At 48.9% G+C, this 23,441-nt stretch overlaps 1 protein-coding gene across 7 annotated transcripts in view; it reads left to right on the forward strand.

Moving 5' to 3' along the window:
• Nucleotides 1-23,441, forward strand: part of PKNOX2 (PBX/knotted 1 homeobox 2) — a 266,160-nt gene that overhangs the window by 193,642 nt on the left and 49,077 nt on the right. For all 7 annotated transcript variants that reach the window (XM_064375536.1, XM_064375535.1, XM_021671229.2 and 4 more), the window contains one exon: nt 7,142-7,281. In XM_064375536.1, the coding sequence (XP_064231606.1) occupies nt 7,142-7,281 (140 nt within the window). The remainder of the gene's footprint in view (nt 1-7,141; nt 7,282-23,441) is intronic.

A 23,441-nucleotide genomic window follows, 5' to 3' on the forward strand; every position in this document is an offset into this window, starting at 1 on the left:
CTTGGGGAAGTGACTCATTTCCTTTGAGCCTCAATTCCAAGCTGGTAACATGTAATGTGACCTTCTGTGACACCAGGGGCCCCCTTTTCCTGTACTTGAACTCACAATTGCCTGCTTCCCAGGGAGCTTATGCAGAATGGGTTCTTTCAGTAGGGGTAGCACCCATACTGGCAAGACCCCCAGGGCAGCCCACACAAAAGAAACAACAGCAGCCAGCTCTCAGGGTGTGGGCTGTAGGCTGTGTGGATTATATTAACAACAACTGCCATATGCTGAATATCTGCTGAGTGCCAGCTACTTTGGATATAATTGTCTCATTTAATTCTGAACACCCTGTACCTTGAGTATAATTATTCCCATTTTATAGATGAGGACCCTGGTTGAGAAAGGTTGAGTAACTTGCCCAAATCACACAGGCAGGAGAGAGCCAAATACAAAGCAGAGGCTCATCCCCAGCGCATCGTGCTCTGTCCCATCGTCTCCAGCTCTGGGCTGGACCCCCAGTCACTTGTGTGGTCAGGAACTGTAGACTTCTCTTTCATGGTCCGAGGATTCAGGTCAAGGAGGTAAATCTGCAGCTAAATGGTAGCCTTCAACCAGACTCGCCCACTCCGTACCAGTCACTCCTGATTCAACAGATATTTCAGATACTCTCTCTACCAGACACTGAGGCTACGACAGTAAACAGGAAAGCCCTGGTCCTGCCCTCAAGGATCCTACAGTCTAGTGAGGAAGAGAGGCGAGTGAGCAAGCAGGTCGCAGCAGCCTGCTGAGGGCAATGTAGGCCTGGGGCAGAGGAGCCTGACCCTGTTCCAGATGCTCTGCCATCATCCACTGGAGGAGATAGCCATCCCCACCACGGCGATGGGAGGTAGGAAGCACCCTGCCTATTTTTCAGGTGAGGAACCTGAAGCCCCAGAAGGTAAAGTTACATCTTTAAGGTTGTAAGTGGTAAGGGTGGGATTCAAAATGAGCTCTATCTGAAACCAACGCTTCTGCTCTCCCCAGTGCCAACCATCTTCTATGGGTGCTGGAAAGACCTTGGTGTCAGCCCCCCTTCTACACCATCTGCTCCCACCTCCCATGAGCAAGAGAGGAAGTCTTAAGGGAAGCTTGCATGAGGCAGCAGGTGAACGAAACTCAGGCCTCAAGGCTCCAGAAGGCTTGCAGTCCCTGCAGGCAGGTTTCCTCTGGGCCCTAGGTCTCCAAGCTCCTCGTAGCCTTGGAGGGAAGTCAACCCAGCAGTGAGCCACCTCTGTTTAATAAACTAGCTGTGCCCTCCTACTTGGGTTCTGCATGGGAGAACTGTTTCTGGTACAATCACTATTGGGAAAATGATTTGAACTTGTAGGGGAGAGGTTTGTTGAGGGAGAGGGACAAACTGGGACCAGCAGTGAGGATGGGGTGGACTAGATAGAGACTTAGAACACATGCTGGGGGGGGTGGGTGGGGTGAAGTTTCATCCTAATTTGAGCCCCACTACACCTCCTGCCTCTTTTTTCACAGAGGGGAAAAATCTTCCCATTCTCTTCTTCAAAGTAGAGTAATTAAATGCTCCAATTCACATAGTGTGATTAGTCAGAAAGCCCTCTGTGGGTTTCTGTTTTCTCACCTGCAAAATGGAGATGATGATAACCTACTGCACAGGGTTATTGTCAAACATGAAAGCCTACATAACCTTTTTCTTTTTTTGTTTTTTAGAGACAGGGTATTACTCTGTCTCCCAGGCTGGAGTGCAGCGATACGACCATAGTGCACTGCAGCCTCGACTTCCTGGACTCGAGCAATCCTCCTGCCCCAGCCTTTTGAGTAGCTGAGACTACAGGCACACACCACCACATCTAGCTAATTTATTTTACTTTTTATAAGATGGATTCTCATTTTGTTGTCCAGGCTGGTCTTGAACTCCTAGCTTCAAGCAATCCTCCTGCCTCAGCCTCCCAGAGCACTGAGATTACAGGTGGGAGCCACTGCACCCAGCCCAGAAATATTTTATTAGCTTATTAGAACAAAACATGTCACTGTTCCCCTACAAGTGGAAAAAGATGATGCTTAACAGAAAAGAAGCATCTATGGGGGTTGCGGGTGTCAGTGAGAGCAGGTAAGACGCTTCCCAGCACCGCTTAAAACACACCAGGGAGCATATCCTACACATTTTCATGAGTAGGAAGCCAGACTGCCAGTGTGGCTGGATCTCTCAGCCCCACTCAGATTTTGCACACCTGCACATACATCTGACAACCCTCGCCTCTTCCCACTCCTTTTTAGGATGGGAAAAGAAGGAACCTTCAAACCAAGAATCTGGGCAGGGGTTCCTTAGCTGCAAGCTTAAGGCAGAACTGGTTCTGGTTAGATGGCAGAGAGACGTCCAGTGGTTATAGCATCTATGGGAGGGAAGTGCATGAAGGTGATGACCCCAGGGTCTTTGCCCCAAGAAAGAACCCTAGGCCAAGAGAGGACATGGGAAGTGCAGAGCCCGCTTCAGCCTCCCAAAGCACTGGGATTACAAGCGTGAGCCACCGCACCCAGCCCAGAAATATTTTATTAGCACATTTGTAGGTACTGGCACAGCATCACATCTCACAGGGGCCTCCCCAGGGAATGCTGCCTCATGCCCCATCAGTAGCTATTGTCTGGTTCTCCTGATTAATCCACACAGCCTGAACCTGTAGAGTGAGTATTATCTCCTGCATTTTACAAATTAGGAAACCAAAGAGGTCAAGAAACTTGTTCCAAAACACATAGCTAATAATTGGCAGAGGAGTATCAAACCCAGGGCTGACTTCTCTGCTCTTTCCATTCTCTGAGGCTTTTCTGGTCTCCAAGGCAGTTCTCAGGACGTTGTTCCACATTGCCTCTCCTCTGTGCCTTAGCTTCCCCTGGTTGAAAAGGGACAGTCCTCCATGCCTGCACTGATGGCCTACCTGCCCCTGTCCCTAGCCGGCTGCCAAGGTAGGGTCTCCAGAGTGCTCTGAGGGCTCCTTGGAGAAAAGCTCCAAATCTGGAGTGGCCAGTTCTGAGACCAGCTGTGAATGCACCAGGTGGCCTCCTGGAGTGGGTAAGAAGAGTTTCTTCCCACTCCAGACCACAAAGAATGGAAGAAAGCTACTTGGGGAAAAACCAAAATTAGAGGTGTGCTAGTAAATATTTAACAACTTGCTCTCTGGGAGTGGGGTGGGGGGAGGGCAGGGGTAAGCCCTGATTTGCAGAATTGCCAATTTCCATGGTGTAAATGCTCCCGCCATGGCCAATTCAAGCTCCCAATGTTATGTCAACCAGCTTGCAAAATTTCTGAAAATTTAACAATTGGCTTTCACAAGCCAGAACAAGGCAGTTCCAGCCCACTGCTTAATAGCCGCACCCTGCCCTGGTCTACCCCTGATCCTACTCTTCAGGCTGTGCTGCCCAATAACATTCCCCCAAAAAACTGACTTCAAGTTATCCCCATCCTCCTGGCCCCCAAACCCTGTGGACAGCTGCCGGTCCTCTCCCTTGAGCTCCAGTTCTTGGGAAGTAGATTTCTCTGGCTAGAAAAAGAAACCTATTTGGGGATAAACACTCATTCTCCAAACCTGCAGGAAATGCAGTTTGCTGACTTGGTCCCTGTGAGCTATATAAATTTGAGTCATCGTCCTCCTCAGACCAGCTCTGCTGTCTTCTTCCCGTCCTTCTGCCAGTCACAGCCTCTCAGCTGGGGTCTCTTGGGACACTGGCAAGTGTCCGCTTTTGATTTACATTTTATTCTGAGCTTTCCTCTTTCAACCATGAGGGCCCTCTGCCCGACCTTTCCCTGAAGTCCTGCCTAGGAAGGGGGAGGTGGGAGGAAAAAGAGCACCTCCTTCAACCCTCTTCATCTCAGGAGCTCAGCTAACAGAAGCCACTCGTGGATTCCTTCAAAGACACAAGGAAATTCACTCCTAGTGGGCAGAGCAGAGCACACCGCTCCCCCTACATTTCACCCTCAAATGAGCTGTGCAGATGTAGCTGTGCCTTGCTTTATGGCAGAAGTACATTCCGGAAATCTCGTGTTTAATAATAACAACCTCTCCTCCATCTGTGAAGCACTCTAGAGTTTCCAGAGCACTTTTACATACTACACATCGTCAAATCTGAGCCTCTTACCAGTGCTGTGTGGTGGGTGGTGATTATTAAAACACCCTCATGGTGTCTGAGCCTGCCAGAGTTGGAGGGGACTTCAGATGTCATGTAACTGAGCCACCCAGCTGAAGCTCCATCTTCTCCATGGTGGCCCAGCTGGTCAGTCTGACTCTACTTGGCCTCTGTAGTGGCAGGAAATTCACCTGGAAAAGGGGGCAGCCCACTCCAGCCTTAGAGAATTGGGGGCTTGGAGAGGTATTATTTAGGTTGTCTCCTTGTTATAGATCTAATGCGTCATTTGTAGTTTGGCCCTTCAAGTCATGCAGAAATGATAGAATAAAATCCCCTCATTCAGATATTCAAAGGGGACTCTCATGTTTCCCCCACCCCCCAAACCTTGTTTATGTATTCCAGGTTCCTTCAAATATTCCTCATACAATGAAGCACAGAATCCCTTTACCATCCTGGCTGACTCTGCTTTGAATGTACTTTCATGTGCTTGTTTAATCAAAGTAGTGCAAGACCAGAAGTTTCTGCACGCTGTGAACGATGCCTCTGTTAATGCATCCTCAGCTAGCATTAGTTTAGGTTGGATTTTTTTTGACAGACATTACACTTTGGATATATTGAGCCAGCTGTCAACTAAAACACAGCTACTAAGCCATGTCTCTCCTTCTCTTCACTTCAATATTGATTTTTCTTGGCCCAAATGTTAGAAGTGTTAAATTTTAACTTATTAGATGAAGGTTAATCTTATCAGATTTAGCCCCTTGCCAAAATCTGTAAAGATCTTTTGGATTCCAGTTTCACGGCATTCATAAATTTCTTGAGCATTTCTTTAGATGTTCTCTAAATCACTGATTAAAGTGCTGAATAAGACGATAAGGAGGAAGCACGTGACACTCTTCTGGAAACCTGCCCCAAGCTGACATCTATCCTTTAATTGTCATCCCTTGGGTGTAGTTTGCTAATCCATGCAATTGTCCACCAGGCTGCCTCTCTCCACGTTTTCTGCAAGGCTATCATGGGAAATACCTTGCTGAGGTCACTTACACCATGTTTTCCTACTCTGCTAGCTTAATGATCATGTCAGATCCACGAACTGAGCTTTCTGATAGCAGGCACTCATCTTTGTGACCCCAGTGCCAAGCATGGTGCCTGGTACATGGCAGGGACTCAAGAAGTATCTGAAGAAATGATCAGTTGCATTAGTGAATGAAGGGATGAATCTGGCCCAGATTAGTGTGAATATTACTGGGTCGTAGTTTTTTCAGAATTCACTATCTTTCTCTATTTTGAAAATAGAGGAACAGCATTTGCTTCTACTTTCTTTGTTACAGTACCTCCTTAATACTCATGAATCCCAAAAAGTCATCAATTTGCTTACTGATGAGAAAATAGGAGCTTAGGAAAGTTATAGAATTTGCCCAAGGTCAAAGGCTAATAGAGGGAGACAGTAGGATTCAAGAAATTGTCTTCTGGCTTCCAGGCACCATGATGCTATGTCTAGCCTCTTACCCGCTGAGATTGGAAAAGCTCCCCTAGATCAGCCAGCAGTGGCAAGGGTATTTCTTGATTCCTAGATGGTATCATAAACAACGATATCATTCACCACCCGTCATTCATCTATTCATTGATTCAACGAATATATATTGAGCACCTACTAGTACCAGGCTATTCTTGGCCTAGGAATACAACTGTTGCAATCACTCCATGAGATAAGTTTTAGCTGGGAGTGAAGAGAAAATCAATAAGCCCATAAATATAGAATATGGTCATGGTAATGGCTATGAAGAAAAATAAAGCAAAAGGCAGAGGGGCTGTATGTACTCCAAAGAGGTGGCATCTGAGCGGAGATCTAAATGAAGAAAAGATCTAAATGAAGACATGCAAATGTCTGGGGGATATATGCACCACCAATGCTTGCATTCATAGAAGTATAATACTTTTTCTTTCAGAAAGCAGGGACCTAGATTTATATGATGAGCTTTGCAATTGTAAAATATCTGATTCTTTCAGGCCATGTTCATTCATTTATTCACTCACTCATTTTACCCGCAAATACCTTGATTAAGCGTCAAACCTTTTTACTAAGTCTGTGCCAGTTGGAAGCTGGGGATGAAGGAGTGAACAAGTCCTCAGAGGAGAACACAGATAAGTACATGCAGCCCAGCAACACAGTGTGGGTAGAGCTACCTTCGTGCTATGGATGCGGTGATGTAAGAGAACAGTTGAGGCTTATCATCATTCACACTTTTAGAGATTTATTTGACTGAAGGAGATAAAAAAGCACAAAACTCCATAAAAAGGGTTTTAAAAAAATTCTTAAACCATTGAACCATTTCTTTAAACAAAACCTTAGACAGAATGGATAATATTAAAAGGAGTTGCTCTCATTGGCACAAAATTGCAGGCCTTGGGACACCTTCAAAAACATGTCACAGATTATGAAAATCCCTGCGCTAAATATTAGTTATGGCCAAGAACAAGAATCTGTCCATTACCCACTAGAGCCTGCCTATCTTCAAATGGCCAGTAAACCAGATTTGGAGAGCCATTCAGTCATCAGTCAAAAGCACTGGAATTGTTGCCTGTCACTTGCATTAAAGGGAATAAATAAACCTGTGTCCAAATGAGAGCTGATTCAGCTCCTTTTTTTCTACTTTTCAAAGTCATCAAATCAATGTATCACAGTCCAAATGACCCATAAGCACAATTTAAAGGGTTCATCCTATTATTTTTTTCTACTTCTGGGCAAAGGTTACCACATTTGCATTAAGAGTCGTCTCTTTTCAGATGTGCTGGGCATCTCCTAGTTTGGGAGGGCCCGAAATTGTTTTCTAGAACATGCCCATTTGAAGAAAGCCTGATTTCTTCCAACTGTAGCACACATACAAATGGATGCTCATTGTGTGCTCACAGTTCTCTTTCCCACGTGCTCTCCTCCGGGTACAGCACAGGCCAAGGCGGACCTCACACTGCAGCCTGGAGACCAGCACCCTGGCCATGCTAACCCACCACCTCCCCTTTCTTCTCTCTGCAGATGACGGCAACTGCCCAGCCACCCTCCAAGGCCCAGGCTGTCCACATCTCCGCCCCCTCAGCTGCTGCCAGCACACCTGTGCCCAGTGCCCCCGTCGACCCCCAGGCCCAGCTGGAGGCTGACAAGCGAGCTGTGTACAGGTAGGAGACACTTCAACTGTGTCCACAGCCCTCGACCAGCTTCAGGCCCAGTTCAGCCATGAGAGATGAGAATGCAGGCCTAAGGGTGGGCTCGACAGAGATCATGGCCAATAGCTATTCTCCCTCAGCCCGCTTCCCTCTCTAGTCAATCCAGAAACACCCAGCTGGCCACAGTGACTCTAGTTTTTTGGGAATGTCTATGGAGGGATATAGAGGCCTAAGCAGCATCTTCCAAGAGCAGCACTTCCTATCTCAACCAGGGAGATGAGCCTTAATGGGTATCGGAAACCCTCTGCTCAGCCAACAAGCCAATGGGCAACTGCCTCAGGATCCTCTCCTCACCCTGTGCCCCGCTGTTACTTTCCCTCCATCAAGCCCACCGGAGCACTGGACCTCTGACTGCACCCTCTAGGACTTGGCAGTCCACAAACTTTAGGAGGCCTGAAAGTCACAAGGAGAGCTTGTTAAAACACATGGTTCTGGGCTCCATGCTCCAAGATGCCAAATCAGTAGATCAAGCTATAGGAAGAGGGATATGCATTTTTTTTTTTAAAGCATTCCACGTGAATCTGATGCAGCTGGTTATTGGACCTCACTTGGATTCATGGTAGCCTTTGCTTTTAAACAATAGGTATTAGGTGTGACTGCAGGTTCTGCTGAGAGCAGGCAGCTTGTTTCATCTTGTTCTGCATCTTCCCCAAGCATCCAGGACTGAGTCTTGAATGTTGCAGAGGTGGGATGGGGCTCAGGGAAAGGCCTATCTCCTTGATGAACTCCCGTTCTTGTACATGGTTGGGGAGGAAGATGCTGTCACCTGAGAATAGGCCTGAATGAGGCTCCTGCAGGGATTTTAGTTATCTTTAACCACTAAGAAGAGGTGCCCAAGTCTGCACTCAGTGTTGAGGCTGGAGCCTTGCTCACATTCCCTTGTGGGAGCTTGTATGTTCACATGCATCAGTAAGTGTGACTCGCCTCTGGCCGGGTACACACTGCAGCAGGTATGAATGCCAGTAACATGTGAAATGATTCACCCAAGACTAATGAATAGGAAGATTGATTTCTTTCTGACTCCTCCCCACCACCACAATGACAGTGCCTTTATGGTAATGGTGGTAATTAGGGCTGTTACTCTCATTCTCATTGGCATTATTTTTAGTTTCTCAGATGAGCCGAATGCTTCTAACACCAACAGTTGGGAATCCAGATCAGTGGGCCTTGATCACGAATCCTGGCACTGGGGACCTCCCAGGCCCAGCAGAGGGACAAAACACAGCACCTGTGCCCTGCCCTGTGAAACACACAGGCCAGACCCAGCTGCCTGCCAGTGGAGAGCTCTGGCTTGGGCACCAAAGAACTCCAGGACCTGGTCACTGTACCTGTCAGGGAGACTCTAAGAAAGTTCAAGCTAGCAGCCCGCGTGGGGTGGGCCTCCTTTCCTCCACCCCTCCTTCTTTACACTCTCTTGTTGAATCCTTACTATTCCTATGTGCAGGCTGTGCTAGACTCCTGCGGAAGGAGGGTCAACGTACAGGCTCTTCCCTCCATCTCTTCAGGCACCGATAGTTGTGCAAACAAGAAACCAGTGCTATGTGGTCAGAGCAACAGGGAAGGCTTCACAGAGGAGGCTATATTTGAGTTTGACCCTAAAGATTGAGTAAAAGACCCCACTAGGTGGAGAAATGTGGTGGGAAAGAACCTTCCAGGAACAGCCAGTGGCCAGAGAAGCTGGGAGTGGGGAGATGAGGCTGCACAGCCACCCATAATTAACCGGCATGAGGTGCAGTGGGCTTGTGCTTTTGTGGGGAGCATGAGGGAAAGGAGTAACGTGGTCTCTGAAAACTGCCCAACTACCTGATGACATATGCTTGTCATACTCTATTTGGAGTATTGTTACTCAAAGTATGGCCTGTGGACAGGCAGCATTGCATCACCTGGGAGCTGATTAGAAATGCAGACTCTCAAGGCCCACTCTGGCCTCAGGACTCACCATTTGTACTTTCACAAGATCCCAGGGGATTCCTATGTATACTGAAGACTCACCTCACACCTACTCAGACCCCTGGGGCAGGGGCCTGTAGTGAGCATAGATCACAGTTTAGAAAGACCCCCAGATTAGTGGTATAACAGTTTTTGGAAACCTACTCACCTTCACTGTGTCCTAGCCTCTCTGAGCTTCTGTGTCCCTATGGACCCTAAGCAACAGACTTGATAAGAGTCAATGAGACGGCCCATGGAAGCACCTGGCCCCATGTCTGGCACCAAACAGATGGGTTTACTCCATCCCACCAATGGGAACCTTGGGTTCCAAAGCCCTTCTTACAATCCCAGGCTTATACCCTACCGAGGCCAACCTGTAGGAGAGGTGGGTCATCACTCCCATGGGAGCCACCACATGGATGTCACTTGAAGTATGGCCCAGACCTTTCTGCAATTAACTTTTCTTCCTATTCCCCTTCCCTCCGTGGCTTTATCTTCTCCCATGGGGTTGACCACCCGCAACCCTTGGTGTTTGCCCAAAGTATGTCTGCAGCTGTCTGACCCGGAAGAAGGAATCCCAGGCAAAGGTGGCTGCCACAGCACCTCAAGACACCAAGCTGACAGCAGCACCATGCTGGCTTCCCAGCTCTCCTGTCCTGCCGCTGCTCCTGGCCCGGCAGGCCCAGGGTTGTCTCCCACAACCACACCTCTCCCATTAGTACCAGCCCCTCTCTCTGCAGCCATTGTCCGGGGATGACCGGGGAGGGAGCTCAGCCTCCTGTAGGGTCGGGTAATTTTAATTAGATTTGCCTGCCTGGGGCAGCCTGGCTGCTCCAAAGCACATCAGGGAGTCGGCATTTCATGTCAGTAAATGTAACCAGACCCTTTCCATTCAGATGAGTGGCCCACACTAGTTTTTGGGAGCCCCATCATGGCCCCTCCTAGAACCACAGATGAAGGAAGGGTGGGGGTGACCCCTCCTTGCCTAGGCCCCTGCTGGGTGGCAGAGGGGCAGTATGACAAAGGGGAGGGAGCTTGCCAATGCCCGGGAGGTTTTATTTGTGTATGAGGATGTGTTAATGAAATGTACTGGTTCCCTTCTGATGTGGAAACTGTGGGGTGGGGGACGGAGGGCAGCGTCTGTCTTTAATTGGATCATACCAGAGCATCATCTGGACTAATCAGCAAAGCAACCAGGGGCTCCCGCTCACATTAATGATTGCAGTCTAATCCGAGCAGATCCCATGATTGGATGCACATCGTGGGTAATTGTGTTTATGGCCCAGGAGCAGCACTGAGAGGGGGTCCGAAGAGGGGAGGCCGGTGGAGTGAGGGACCCCAGGTTTGGACCCAGCTCAGTACTCTCCTTCCCCAGCCCCCACCTCAACCCTGGGGTTTTCTCCCAAAGAAGTTTAAGCTTAGCTTGAACCACAACACCCACCTGCCCATGCTGGTGATGGTCGGATGTTAGGTGCTGCCTAAATCAGGGGATTAGGCTGCCAGCGGCACAGAGGCAGGGCCAAGAGGGTGAGGTTAATCCAGCTTTCCCTCCCCCTCCTCCCCTCCAGTCTCCTTCATTCCCCTTTGAAGTGAGTGGGTTCCCATGGAAACCATGGTGTCCTGAGGAGCGGAAGAGTGGCAGGAGCTAGGCCTGGCCAGGTGCTGGTGGGGGAGGAGGTTGGCTTTGTGAAGACTGCTCTGCTAAGGTGCTGGCTCCCTTCCCTAGGGCTGAAAATCTCTCTGAGAACCAGGGACATGGAGGTGCTAAAGTCGCTGCCCATTATTGATAAGGAAAAGCTGAGCTGGAGGCATGAGCAGTGAGAAAACAGTGAGGGCATTGGTGCTTTGCCTTTCCATTAAAAACCTAGAGAGTGGAGCTGCGGGTCACGGGGAGAGGGTGAGGTGGCTTCGGGACCCTGCCTGTCTCCTTTGTGGCATTATTCACAATTGAATTAACTATGTTAGCATTTGTGTCAACCTTATTTGTTTCCCCTGCTATCCTGTTAACTCCGGAGGACAGAGTCTGCGTCTGTCTTGCTCATTGCTTTATCCCCAGCACCTTGCATGATACCTTAGAGTCAGCCGCTTAGATGAAGTAGCTACTGCCTTAAAGCTTGTTGGACTTCATTAAATAGGTTAGGGAGCACCCCATAAATATACCATAGTTCTAGGTTGCTGTGCCAGCAAATATCTCTCGAGGTGGGGAAGGGGAGCAGCTCTGTTTTGTAGGATTTGCTGATCCCAGTGATGTAAATGCTCGCACCATGGCACATCCCACACTGCCCACCTGATGTCACTGAGCAGTAGCCGGCCTCAGAGTGCAAACCCCACCCAGGGAGCCAGCTTCCAGGCCCTCAGTCTCTAGATTTACATGGGTAAGCCCATCTTACAGGCCAGTTCTTTGGAATGGTCTTACTGATCCTTTCAGCCACGATCCTACATTCTTGGTCTTCACTGTCTGGTCTCGTCCACTCCTGGGTTCTAAATTTGAAATGTTCTCTCTTAATCAATGAACTCTTGGAACAGCACCTGATGTGCGTAGGTGCCTTATAAGTGTCTGTAGTGACGATTTTCCACCTGAATGCCGAGGCAGTCTGTCTCTTTCCATCTGCTTCAGGAAAGCCCCACCTTCACTCCAAACTTCTCCATCTTTTCCAAGTTGCTTCCAGCCCTTTCCTGGTGTATCAGCAAATGATCTCCTTCCTTGCAGCTCCAGACACCCTGCCTCAAACCATTCTGCCTCCTCTTTAGTTTCTTAGCTCTGAGAATCTTGTACTTTCCACACCGTGTGTCCAGTTCTTTCTGTCAGTCTCATCTCCCACATATCACAAGCTCAGAACTTCGACCCACATGGGACCACCAGAGAGCTCATGCAGAAGTCCAGCTCTAGTTTAATAAAAACAATGTGAGTTTCTGGAGCCCTGTTTATAATGCACTTGTTTCTATCTCCTGCAGACTGGATGGGCAGAATCCACACTTGTGTGGGGAAGGAACAGAGCAGGACAGTAGGCAGTGTTCAGATCACTCCCTTGAGACTATCCCAAAGATCATGGAAGTTCCTGACATGATCCTGACAGCCCAATAGCTAGAGGTGCAAATGCAGCTGTGGCCCCGTGTTGGGCAGTGGGAAATAGAATCGTGCACTAGAAATAGACTTGGTGAAAACTAGCTTTGTCACCTTGGGCTAGTTCATCTCTTGGGGCCTCTGTTTTCTCAACTATGAAAAAGAAAAATGATGATAGCTAGAATACAATAAGGTAATATCTGGTATATAGATCAGTGTTTGGTAGATGGGGGTATTTTAAACAGAAGGACCAGCATATGTTGGTTTTGCCCATTCAGGATGTGAAATCTGGTACTTTTGAGGGAGCAGGATTCAGGGTTACAAGCACAGCCTTTGGACTTTGCCTGGTTCACACTCTAGCTGCATCACGGGCACTAAAACTTTCTGTCTCTCAGTTTCCTCACCTGTAAAATGGGGCTAAAAACTGTACCATCTCCTCATCTAGATTGTCATGAGGTTTAAATGAGATAATGCAGGTAATGTGCTTGGTAAAGAACCTGACGGGTGGTCCACGTTCTGTGAGTGTCAGCCGCTGTTGGATGTATTGGTGTCAGGCAGGAGCTTGTGAGCCAGGACGTAAATGCTGAGAGGCGGCGCAGCAAGAGGCAGGGCTGCAAGGGTTCCCAGTCAAGTGGTCTTCACTCTACAATTCAATTAATTATTAACTGAGCATCTGTAAGACACTGTGCTAAATTTGTAAAGGGATCTTGTCCAGGGAGAGAGGAAAAGATAGGCATAGAAAATAGCTGTGATATAAACTTGGCACACAGTATAGGCTCAAAAAAGTATTTGTGGATTTGACTGCAAAGCTTCAGGCCCGCAGTGTAGCGTGGGAGAGTTGCACTGCTTTTCCCAAGGGAGGTGAGTCCCGAGAGAATGACGCCATGCTACCGATACTGGGGCTGGGCTGGTGGATGGGGTGGGAGGAATCTCTCTAGGTCTGAGGCTAGACAGACAGGGTGGGTCCTGTGTGACTGTCCTCTGTAGCAGCTGCCTGGTCAGGACCCTGGGAACTGGCACTTTCTAATGAAGTGTCTTTGAGAGAACTCTTCCACCCTGTGACCAAAGAGTGTTTTGGCTCCAGTGAAGTTGACCCTGGGGCTTAACCCTCTGCCTTCCCTGGCATTGGGCTTCATCATTCCTGGAATGTGCTGGGTGAGGTGGCCCAAGAATGGTGTGGGAGATAAGCAGCTACTCCAAGCAGAGAGGTTGGAACTGGATGCTTCATGCCAGGGCCTCTAGACTACTAGGTGCTGTGGGCAGATGTTCTAGGCTGTGTTCTTGGCAGGGCTTTGTGGGCTAGGGGTTCCAGCAGACAGTCCCTGCTTTTTGAAGCAGCTGGGTTCACTGGCAGCCGAGGTATCATCTCAGCTGCTGACTATAGTCAGGGAGGTGATCCTGCTGGAGCCATAATCTGAAAAGTACAACCATGCTCAGATTTCCTCTATACCAGGCAAAGCCCATTCCCTGCCCTTTCTACAGCATCGTAAGGCCTCCTATGCCAAGCCCAGCCTCTGCAACTCCTGCTGACAGGCCCAGAGGCTGCAGCTGTCTTGCTCAGGGAGCAGGTGTGCTCAGGAGTGGTGGGTCCTGCTGCTTCCACGGCTCACTGGCCTGTCCTAGGTAGAGCTGTATTATCCAGGGTCCCCGCCAAGACAAGCCTCACTGAAAAGAGATTCAGGAGTCCTGAAATCTGCTGCCTTTTATCCTCACAAGGTTATGTTAGGATTAAATGAGATAACCCATGCTAACAGCTGGTAGTGCTTGGCACACAGAAGGTTCTTGGTAAATGGTAGCTACATTCATGAAGAAGAACTGCACCAGGTCTGTCCCCCTTACAAGAAAAAAGACAACCAGCAATTGGGCCTCCTGCTAATGCAAATGGGGTGGTGTGGTGTGGGGTGGGAGGAGAACAGAAAGCTGGGGCTGTGAAGGTTCATACGGCTTCTCACCGGGCCTGGGCTAAGCCAGCTTGCCTGTCTTTTAACCATACTGCCACTTTCTGCTTTTCGTAAGCACTGATCCATTTCATGGTTGAGTGGGAAAAGCCTGAACTGAGACTTTAGTCTGAGTTCTGACTCTACCATCCGGCAAATCATTTAACTTCTTTAGACAAGCTTGCCTACTCCACAGGGTAGGCATCAAATGAGGAAAGGAGAGATCTGTAAAATGTTAAGGCCTCTTCAAACACACACAAGTACTATTACAAGAGGAGGTTCTTTTGGAAACTCCCCGGATAAAGTGGAGATTCTCTCATACAGCAACAGTCTTGAAACTCCCAGGGTAATCCTGGCAGCTCAATTCTTGGACCCCAGGATGTGTATGACTCAAGGGTAGTAAAGAAAGGGGAAAGCAGATGAAGTGAGTCCAGTGACTGTTCACGAGTAGTACATGGAAGAGAGGGAAGAGCACACGATTTGGAGTTTGAACACCCAGATTTTAAATCTCAACTCATTCACTGCATAGCTTGATGCAATCATTTAACCAAACAGCACATCCATTTGCTAATGAGTAAAATGAGAATGAGAAGCCCGTTGGGGTATCTAAATATAAGACCACTTAACAGAGTGCCGTCAAGTGTATGCGGGTGCGTGTTTAGTCCTTGACTGTGACCAAGACAAAACGGTTAGGGCTCACCTCCTCACACCATCTCTTCCCCTTGAAGTTCTTTCTCTATGGGGACCGGCTGAATCTCTGGTGACTTGGATGGAATCTCTGATCGCCTTTCACTAGCTGCCTGATTTCAGGAGACACTTCTCTTTTCTCTTTTGTCTGTAACTTTGGTTTTAGGTTCAGGGTGCGGGTTTGTTATATAGGTAAACTCATGTCACAGGGACTGTTCCACTTCTCTTTTCGCTGCCAGAGTCACCTCTCCTTGTTATGAAGGGGCTGGACGCGACATTTCCACCAGGTCTCATGTGTCAAGCTCTTTGCATTTTTGCCCTCACAGAGCAGTTTTAACTTTCACTGTGTTGAGATTACACATTGATGCGTTTAATGTTCCGGGAGGGATGTGTGCATGTGAGTGTCTGAAGGGAGGAGGGCTGAGCAGACTGCGATCTGCCCTGGGCCCCATACTCGCCAGGAATGGACCTGTCCACCCACCTGGGGGAGGAGAGCTGGGCTGGAGCCCAAGAGCCCTGACAGATGCAGCTCCAATTTAGCAACTCGAAGAAGTCCTCTCCAAGGCAACCCAGGCGAACACACCGCCCACTGGGCAGGACTAAAAATACACCCGCATGGTTTCAACGTCACACCTGAAGTAAAAATACATCCAACCAGGGGCCGCTGGCTCGCTCCCACCCCCTCTGTTCTCTCCATCTGTTGCTTTCAAGGGGAGGAGAAGCAGAGGGCTGGACAAGCACCTTCCTCCCTACTCCCTCTCCTCTCTCTAAGACCTCACCACCCTCTCTGCACACAGCCCCCAGCACAGCCCCAAAGAAGGCAGGGCCTTTCGTAGCAACTGTGGCTAGAAGCTGCCAGATGGCAAAATCTGAACCAAGTCCCCCAAGTATGGATGGATGCTGAGCCTGAAAGAACTTGAGCAGTGTGTCTCAGAACCTTCATTTTGCTAGTCATCCCTTACTCCACTCCTTTGTTCACTCATTCCCATTCACCGATTCGTCAAAAATGTATTGATCCTCTGCTATGTGCCACACACTGTGCCTAACCCTCGGGAGTTCAGAGAGAGGTAAGGTGGGGCCACTGACTGGAGGAGTCCACCATGCCGTGAGGAAGATAGACCTGTGCACAAGCAACTGTGGTTAGTAGAGTTTCAGAAGTGTCATAAAATAAATAAAAATAAATTCCTACTGGTAGTGCTTTTTTGGTTAAAAGAAAATGAGGTTCAAAGTTCTGATAGACTGTAAGATGTCTCTCCCCCTCCTCTTTCTGGGCCTCTATTTGAATTGGCATGTGGGTTTGTTTTCCCAGCCAAATGAGTCAGTGGAGATGGGAATATAAATGTATTGGAGTGGATGGTGTCAATGTTGCCCTGAATTTAAAAAGTACCCATGCACCATTCCAGGGAAATGGAGCAGGCATTAATTGATAGTTTACTAAGTGCCAGACACGCTCCACGTTTCTTCATTTAATCCTTACAGGAACCTGCATGGGAGGTGTTTTCCTTGATGAAAGAGAAAGCTGAGGCTCTGAAAATTCAGCCACTTACCCAAAGTCTATGCTTATTTCAGACCACCCAGCTTCCCACCCTAAATTGTGAGTGAGGTCAAGGGAGAAACCCCTAGCGTTTGCTGTGAGGGCTCAGAGGAGGTGATGGTTTCTCTTGCTGGAGAGACCCATGAGGGGAGCCTGTGCAGAAGGCATGTCCACCTGGATGCTGAGGTCATTGGAGGGGACATGAAGAGACACAGGAGCAGGGAATCCAGGTGGAAAGAGCAGCAGGAAGAAAGGCATGGGCACAGGAAAGCATGGGGCAAAGGTGGGCATAGGCAGGAACAGAAGTTTGCTTCACCTGGGCTGCTGAAGGGAAGTAGTGACCATTCCAGGGACCAGGGTCCACCTGCCCTCTCTCCTTACAGCCGCCACCTTTCTCTGCTGAGTCTGTCTACAGGGGTGTCTAATCTTTGGCTTTCTTGGGCCATGTTGGAAAAAGAATTGTCTTGAGCCACACATAAAACACTCTAACACTAACAATAGCTGATGACCAAAAAAAAAAATTCACACACAAAAAAATCTCATAATGTTTTAAGAAAGTTTAGGGATTTGTATCGGGCCACATTTAAAGCCAATCTAGGCCCCATACAGCCCATGGGTCATGGGTTGGACAAGCTCGCTCTAGGAGAAATACTGAAAAGAGGCTGAGGCCACATGACGAACAGCCTGGAGTGCTCATCTGGGAGCGCTGGCTTGAGTCTGCCAGTGTCCAGGAGGAATTTTACTGCACTCTCCAAATGGGCACTTGTCGTGGGCCCTCTGCGGTGAACAGATGCCCCAGGAAAGGGTTAGGGGTCTGTTCTGGAAAGTGGTTTCTAGGATATTCTCTGGTTCTGAGATTCCAGTGATCTCTGGCCTGGGCACTAAAAATAAATGCTCGAAACGCCAGCCCTTAGGCAGAGTTTCTAGAAAGGCAAGCTTTTGGCAACTTGACAGCCACTGTGTGTTGGTAGGGCATAGGTTGGTAGCCAGAGTGCCACCGATCCCTGCATGCTCTGCCTTACCCTACCCCACTGGCCAACGGTGTTGCATCCTCTGGTCATTGGGGCCCTGGCCAGGCCTCTGGTCTTGCTAGCCCATGCCTGAAGATGTCCACCCAAAAATCTTGCTCTCCTCCCCTGCATTCCACCTCTGGATCATCCATCCTTGGCCCAACAGGAAGAGACAGAGGCTCTGTCTCCCCTGTCTCCTTTGGAAGAAGCAGTCGGGGTTCTGGGATGGGGTGGACACCGACACTGGGCCTTCCTCTTCCCACCCCCAGCAGGGTGAGAGTGCCGTGGCTGTAAGGGCAGTGTGGAGGGAACCGGGGGGCTCCAAGGTCAGTTACAGGAAAGGAGGTGGATGGCCCAGGCAGGCAGCCACACACTTGGCTGGATCCATAATTGAGGTCTGCAGTCCTGGCCAAGGTCACAAGGGAAGGGATGGCTGAGAGGCTCAGAAGGGACAGAGTGGCATGACTGTGAATCACAAAGTTTATCACCCAGAAAGAGAACTCAGCATTCACATCTCCCCTTTCGGAGACCACCTCACCCAACTCGTGGTCGGTGCTGTTTCTGTCTGCACATCCACTCTCTCACTCCCTTGAATTTTACACCTTCGCCTCCCTGAAGCTCTGTATTTTTGCATTCTTTCTAACTTATTTTCTGTCTCTGCTTCTGTTTCCACTCCTCCCCTTAGAAGGAAGAAATGTTTTATTAAAAAAAAAAAAAAACCCAGGTGGTCCAAAGAGAAAGAAAGAGAAATGAAAAATGATCCAACTATCTTTTTTTTTTTTTTTTGCGCTAGAGTTTTGATCTGTCACCCAGGCAGGAGTGCAATGGCGTGATCTCAGCTCACTGCAACCTCCACCTCCCAGCAACCTCCGCCTCCCAGCTTCAAGCAATTCTCCTGCCTCAGCCTCCCAAGTGGCTGAGATTAAAGACGCGTGCCACCACATCTGGCTAATTTTTGTATTTTTAGTAGAAATGGGGTTTCACCATTTGTACAGGCTGATCTCGAACTCCTGACCTCAGGTGATCCACCTGCCTCAGCCTCCCAAAGTGCTAGGATTACAGGCATGAACCACCATGCCCAGTCGAAGACCCAAGTATCTTTCTTAAGTACTTTTAACAAAAAAAATTAGCTGCAGCCACATAGGGGAACTTTAAGTTAGATATGAGCATAAGAGTTAGCAAGGAAGTTGTAGGGTCCATTCCAGAAGGTCTTTAAAAATGTTAGGGCAATCTTTCAGCCCAATGTATGCTAAGAATATCTGTCTTGAGGAGTGGGCTTTGTTGAATCTTGCCTGCCCCATGATTTTCTCAGAAGCTTTGGTCTTGATTGAGGGGTCTCAGCCTTTCTGTTGCTAAGAGTGTTAACCTCTGCACACAGCTACAGCCAACATCCTGCCCTGTCTCTAATCGGCTCTCCCGGGGACAGCTGCACACACCTTGGCCCCAAACTGGGCATTCCAGACCAGCAGATTTGGGTGATGTAAAAAACACGAAGGCAGAAATGTCAGAAGTAATTAAACCAAACGATGGCTTAAACCCCTGTAGAAATCAACACATCCGGTTTAATCACCTTCTTAAGCTAGCACAAGACTGCAATTCTGTGGAGAGGGGTTCTTTATTTCTTTGGATCATTAACAAGAACTGCATATCTTGAGTTTGATTTTAGTTCAGATGCTCCTGGGGAGAAGTGATGAGGGGAGGGGGTGGGGGGTGGGATGGGGGACTCAGAAAAGAGAAAAGAAATAATAAAATGTTATTCGCGATCGTCTCTTCTTCCTCTCTCCCTGAGCTGAGCCGCGTCTCCCTCCTGCTGCCTCCGTCCGCACTCCTGGTGAAGGCAGCCGCCCTCCCAGCACCCAGGCGGAGGCACAGTGCTGAATGTGCTAAATTAGGCCATTAGAGAAATTCATTTCTCTTTATTAGTCTGTGTCAAATCCTTTTTATTAGTGGCTGGAAACGACCTCTCTTCTGCAGTAAAATGTCATGCCAGTTCACTCCTTTTATTTGTTCTGCACTGACGAGGCTCAAACTCTCACTGAATTAGTGCAGAGAGATTTATTTCCTCCAAATTTTGAATGGCTTAAGAGAGATTGGGGTGGAGGGGGCGGTTGGAAGGGAGGCGACATGGGGGGAGAAGAGTGAAGAAGGGGCCTGGGAGGGAGAAGGTGAGCTCTTATGGAGGTCACATGTCCTCAGCTCTTTGGATATAAATTCTAATGACCATTCCTCACATCCTGCTCATCATGTTCTGGGCATTGGAGACCGAGTGTCCACATCTCTGCTCCTAGCCCATGGAGGATATGAATCCACAGCAGAAGAGATCTGGACAGCGGGAAGAAGCACTTCTGAGAAAACCATCTTGTAGTGGGACAAACTGAGGCTCAGGGAAGGCCAAGGTCTCTCCTCTAACTAGGAATCCTTCTCCCCACCCATCCCTGGCTCACACAGGGCTGTTTTTATCCCAGGTGGCTTTGGTGGCAGTTCTCATGGCCCCTGCCCTCAGGGTGGACTCCCAAGCCTGCAGCCTAGACTGCTGGGAAGAACTTTTCCAGGGTGGCTGCCAGCTTCCTCTCATGCTTTAGGGGGTGATGTTGGAGGGTAGCTTAGAAAATATAGGTCAGTCCTTAGCCAGGTACAGGCTGGGCACTTGGGGAAGGGCAGATGACTCTCCCATAACTGCACCAGGAATAGCCTGAGAGAAGCCGAGGACCATGCTGCAGCCACAGAACCCATGGAGTTGCTGGGAAACTGAGCCTGTCTCTCAGGGGGCAGTGCAGTGTCTCGGGGATCCCCACACATGGGGTAGAAGGTAGTGTCTGGGTTTACAAGTGATCCAGGTGGATGGAGAAAGGGAACCACAGGCGCCCCACTGTCCATGGCAGTGGATCACAGGAAAAGCTGTGGGTGGTCTCAGATGCTGTCTGAGCTCTGAGAGACAAACAGGGCTCTCAGATGGGGTGGGAGGAACCAGACACTGGAGCCTGGGGAGGCTGGGGTAGGAGAAGAGAGTATCTGGGGTCTGTCAGTGCTGATCTCTGCCCTCCAACTCTGACTGCTCAGTCCTCAGGTTGCAGAGCAGCTGGAGAGAGGGTGCCAGGACAGCACCTGAGAAATCTGCCCTGAGCTCCATGGACTCTTAGTTAACTTGGAGGGAAGGATGGGCAGCATGATCCCTTCTTCTGAGACAGAAGGAGCCATGGAAGATACCCCTAAATATGCCCCCATATACATACACATAGCCATTCTGGGGAGATCTGACACCTGGAAGTGAAGGAGGTTTATAAGACTGACCCTGGCTGTGGTTCTGCAGAGGAGGTGCCTGTTCCCTACCAGCTTTCTGGTAGATCTTTCTCGATGGATCTTCTGGCAATTTGGGGCAGCAAATAGGCCACCCTTAAATATTGCCCCTTTCTTCTGCAGACTGCACACCCTGGTGTATGTGACAGTGCCTCCCACCCCATCCCTGCAAGCCCAGCTCTGTCATGAGACACCTCATGATCTGACTGCTGCTGCCTTTTCAACCTCATCTCCCTCCACCCCTCACCTGCCTACCTGGCTCCAGCCACAGTCGGTTAGATTTTGTTCCGGAAACATGCAAGCTCATTCCCATCTCAAATGCTTTGCTTTTTCTCCTGCTGGAATGCCAATCCCTTAGCTCTTTGCATGACTACGTCTCATCATCTGAGGCTTAACTTAAATGTCACCTCCTCAGGGAGGCCCTCCCTGACCACTCTAAGAAAAGCCGCTCCTCCCTGAAGAAGCAAGGAGAGAAGCAGAGGAGATCCCCTCCTCTCCCTACCCAAAGCCTAGTGCTAGTAGCTGGGGGGACACAGTCATGGCAGATCTCTCTTTGTTACCCCACTTGCCACTCACACTGTGTACACAGCACACACCATCCCTGTACACTTACACACATATTACATACAAATAGTACAGAGAACATGCATGCTGTGTTCACAGCACACAAAATCAGCACCCCAGGTACACACACACAACCCATCTGTGCATATATACAGCATTAGCACAACACTGTGTGTGCACACAATGAAAGCACACAGTACCCCACATAACACTTGCTCTCATTGACAGCCTGCATACAACGTTGGTGCACGCACACACATATGCACTTGCACATACATATGCACACATGCACACACACACTTTGTCCCTTCCCTCCAACTAACCAGTGAGAAAGGAATGTGCGGTGACCGCAGCTGATGCGGGGTTGGGGCGGGGGCTGCACCCCCACCACCTGGCACGATGCTGCGGATTATTAGTTCCTGGTAATTTAGTGCCCTTGTACAGAGTCGATTTGTGCCTTTCATTCCTAATTGATCTAGTGGCTGTTTAAATGGCAGCAGGCATCTGTTGAGAGTAGGGAGGTTCATAAGGCGCAATAATTCATAACACCGTCTGGAATTTGCCTTTCATGTCCCTCAGCTAAACCACTGCAGGGCTCTGCTTAAATTACAGCCACTGAGGCTTTCTTTGGTATTCCACTCAGGGCCAGGAGAATCTTGCATTAAACTGGGATCAGGTTAGATTAGACTATAATATGCTGCAGTATTAGTGGCTGCAAATGAAGACTTATACTGGAGTTTAACCCCTTCACCTGGTTTTCTCTTTGTCTTCAGCTGAATGGCTAAGCTAACCCATTGTTTTCCCTACCAGCTTTCTGGTAGATCTTTCTCAATGGATCGTCTGGTAATTTGGGGCAGCAAATCGGCCACCCTTAAATACTGACCCTTTCTTCCACAGACTGCACACTCAGCCTGCAGCCCTGGGGCCCAGCAGTTTAGGCATCAGCTTCCAAAACCAGGGTCAGGGGGAGAGTGCAGGGACAGGCTCTCCCAAGCCCAGCAGCTCCTCTGGAGCAGGAATTTTTCTCTTTTCCTCCCCCGGCACCCGTGAGTCTGAGTAGAAAGACTCATAAAATGCGAACGTGAGTGTGGATGGGGGTAAGCCCTTTCTGTCTTTTTGTCCAAAATTGTTAGAATTCCAGGATGGACAGGCTCCTAGGGGTTCCCCCACCCACTTACAAATATCGTATAGGCTAGATATTCAGTCCTTCTCTGTGTGCTCAGTCATGCTGTGCTGGAGGGGAGACCCTGGTCTGTCTTCCTTACCTTGGTCTAGTGAGGAAGGCATATGATAAAAAAAAAAACAAAAACTCAGGGACTATCACTGTAGGTTTGGCGGTGGAGGAGTGGGGGTTGGGAGTCAGAAAAGCTTTCAACAGTTTCTGATCTCCAAGCTTAAGATTCATAGAGCCATTTAGGAAACACTTTGGCTCACATAGAGATGTCATAGGACCCTCTGCCCTGACCACCACGTATACCCTCTTCACTCACTGATTCCTTCAATCACCAAATATTTATTAAGTGCCTGCTATGATCATGCATGCCAAGGTCTTAGAGATATCAGGATCACTAAGTCAGGTAGAGTCTTGGAGGAAAACAGTGAACAAATGATTTGCATCACATAGTGATGCAAATAATCACTGCATCATTGTGTGATGACCTAACACACTGGGGTATCTGACCTAAACTGAGTCTACCAAGACTCAGGACAGGTGGAGACATCTGCCCACCACGTGTGGATGAGTCTTCGGGCTCATGTGTGTCTCCTGCATACACGTGCAAGCACAAAAGTACTTGTGCACATCTGCCACCCTTAGCTGGCTCCAGAAAGCCAGGAATGGATCTATGACCTACGGCTAATGTTCACGTCTAGGACTTCTATAGACACCCCTCACAATTCCTTCCTGGGTTGACTCTCAGCCAGAAATGGACACCTACTTCTTGAAAGGGTTATAACCCATCATCCCTCCCCAAATATCTATGTAGTTTATCTGACCAAAGAGAAAAGGTAGGTGCCCAGTGGATAGGGACAGGAGCCTCTTGAGCCCAGAAACTGGAAGAGCAGACCCTCCTTGCCAAGGCACGAAGTGC

Source organism: Aotus nancymaae, unplaced genomic scaffold (genome assembly GCF_030222135.1).
Source record: "Aotus nancymaae isolate 86718 unplaced genomic scaffold, 86718_ANA_hifiasm-v0.15.2.pri h1tg000012l, whole genome shotgun sequence".
Taxonomy (NCBI): Eukaryota; Metazoa; Chordata; class Mammalia; order Primates; family Aotidae; genus Aotus; species Aotus nancymaae.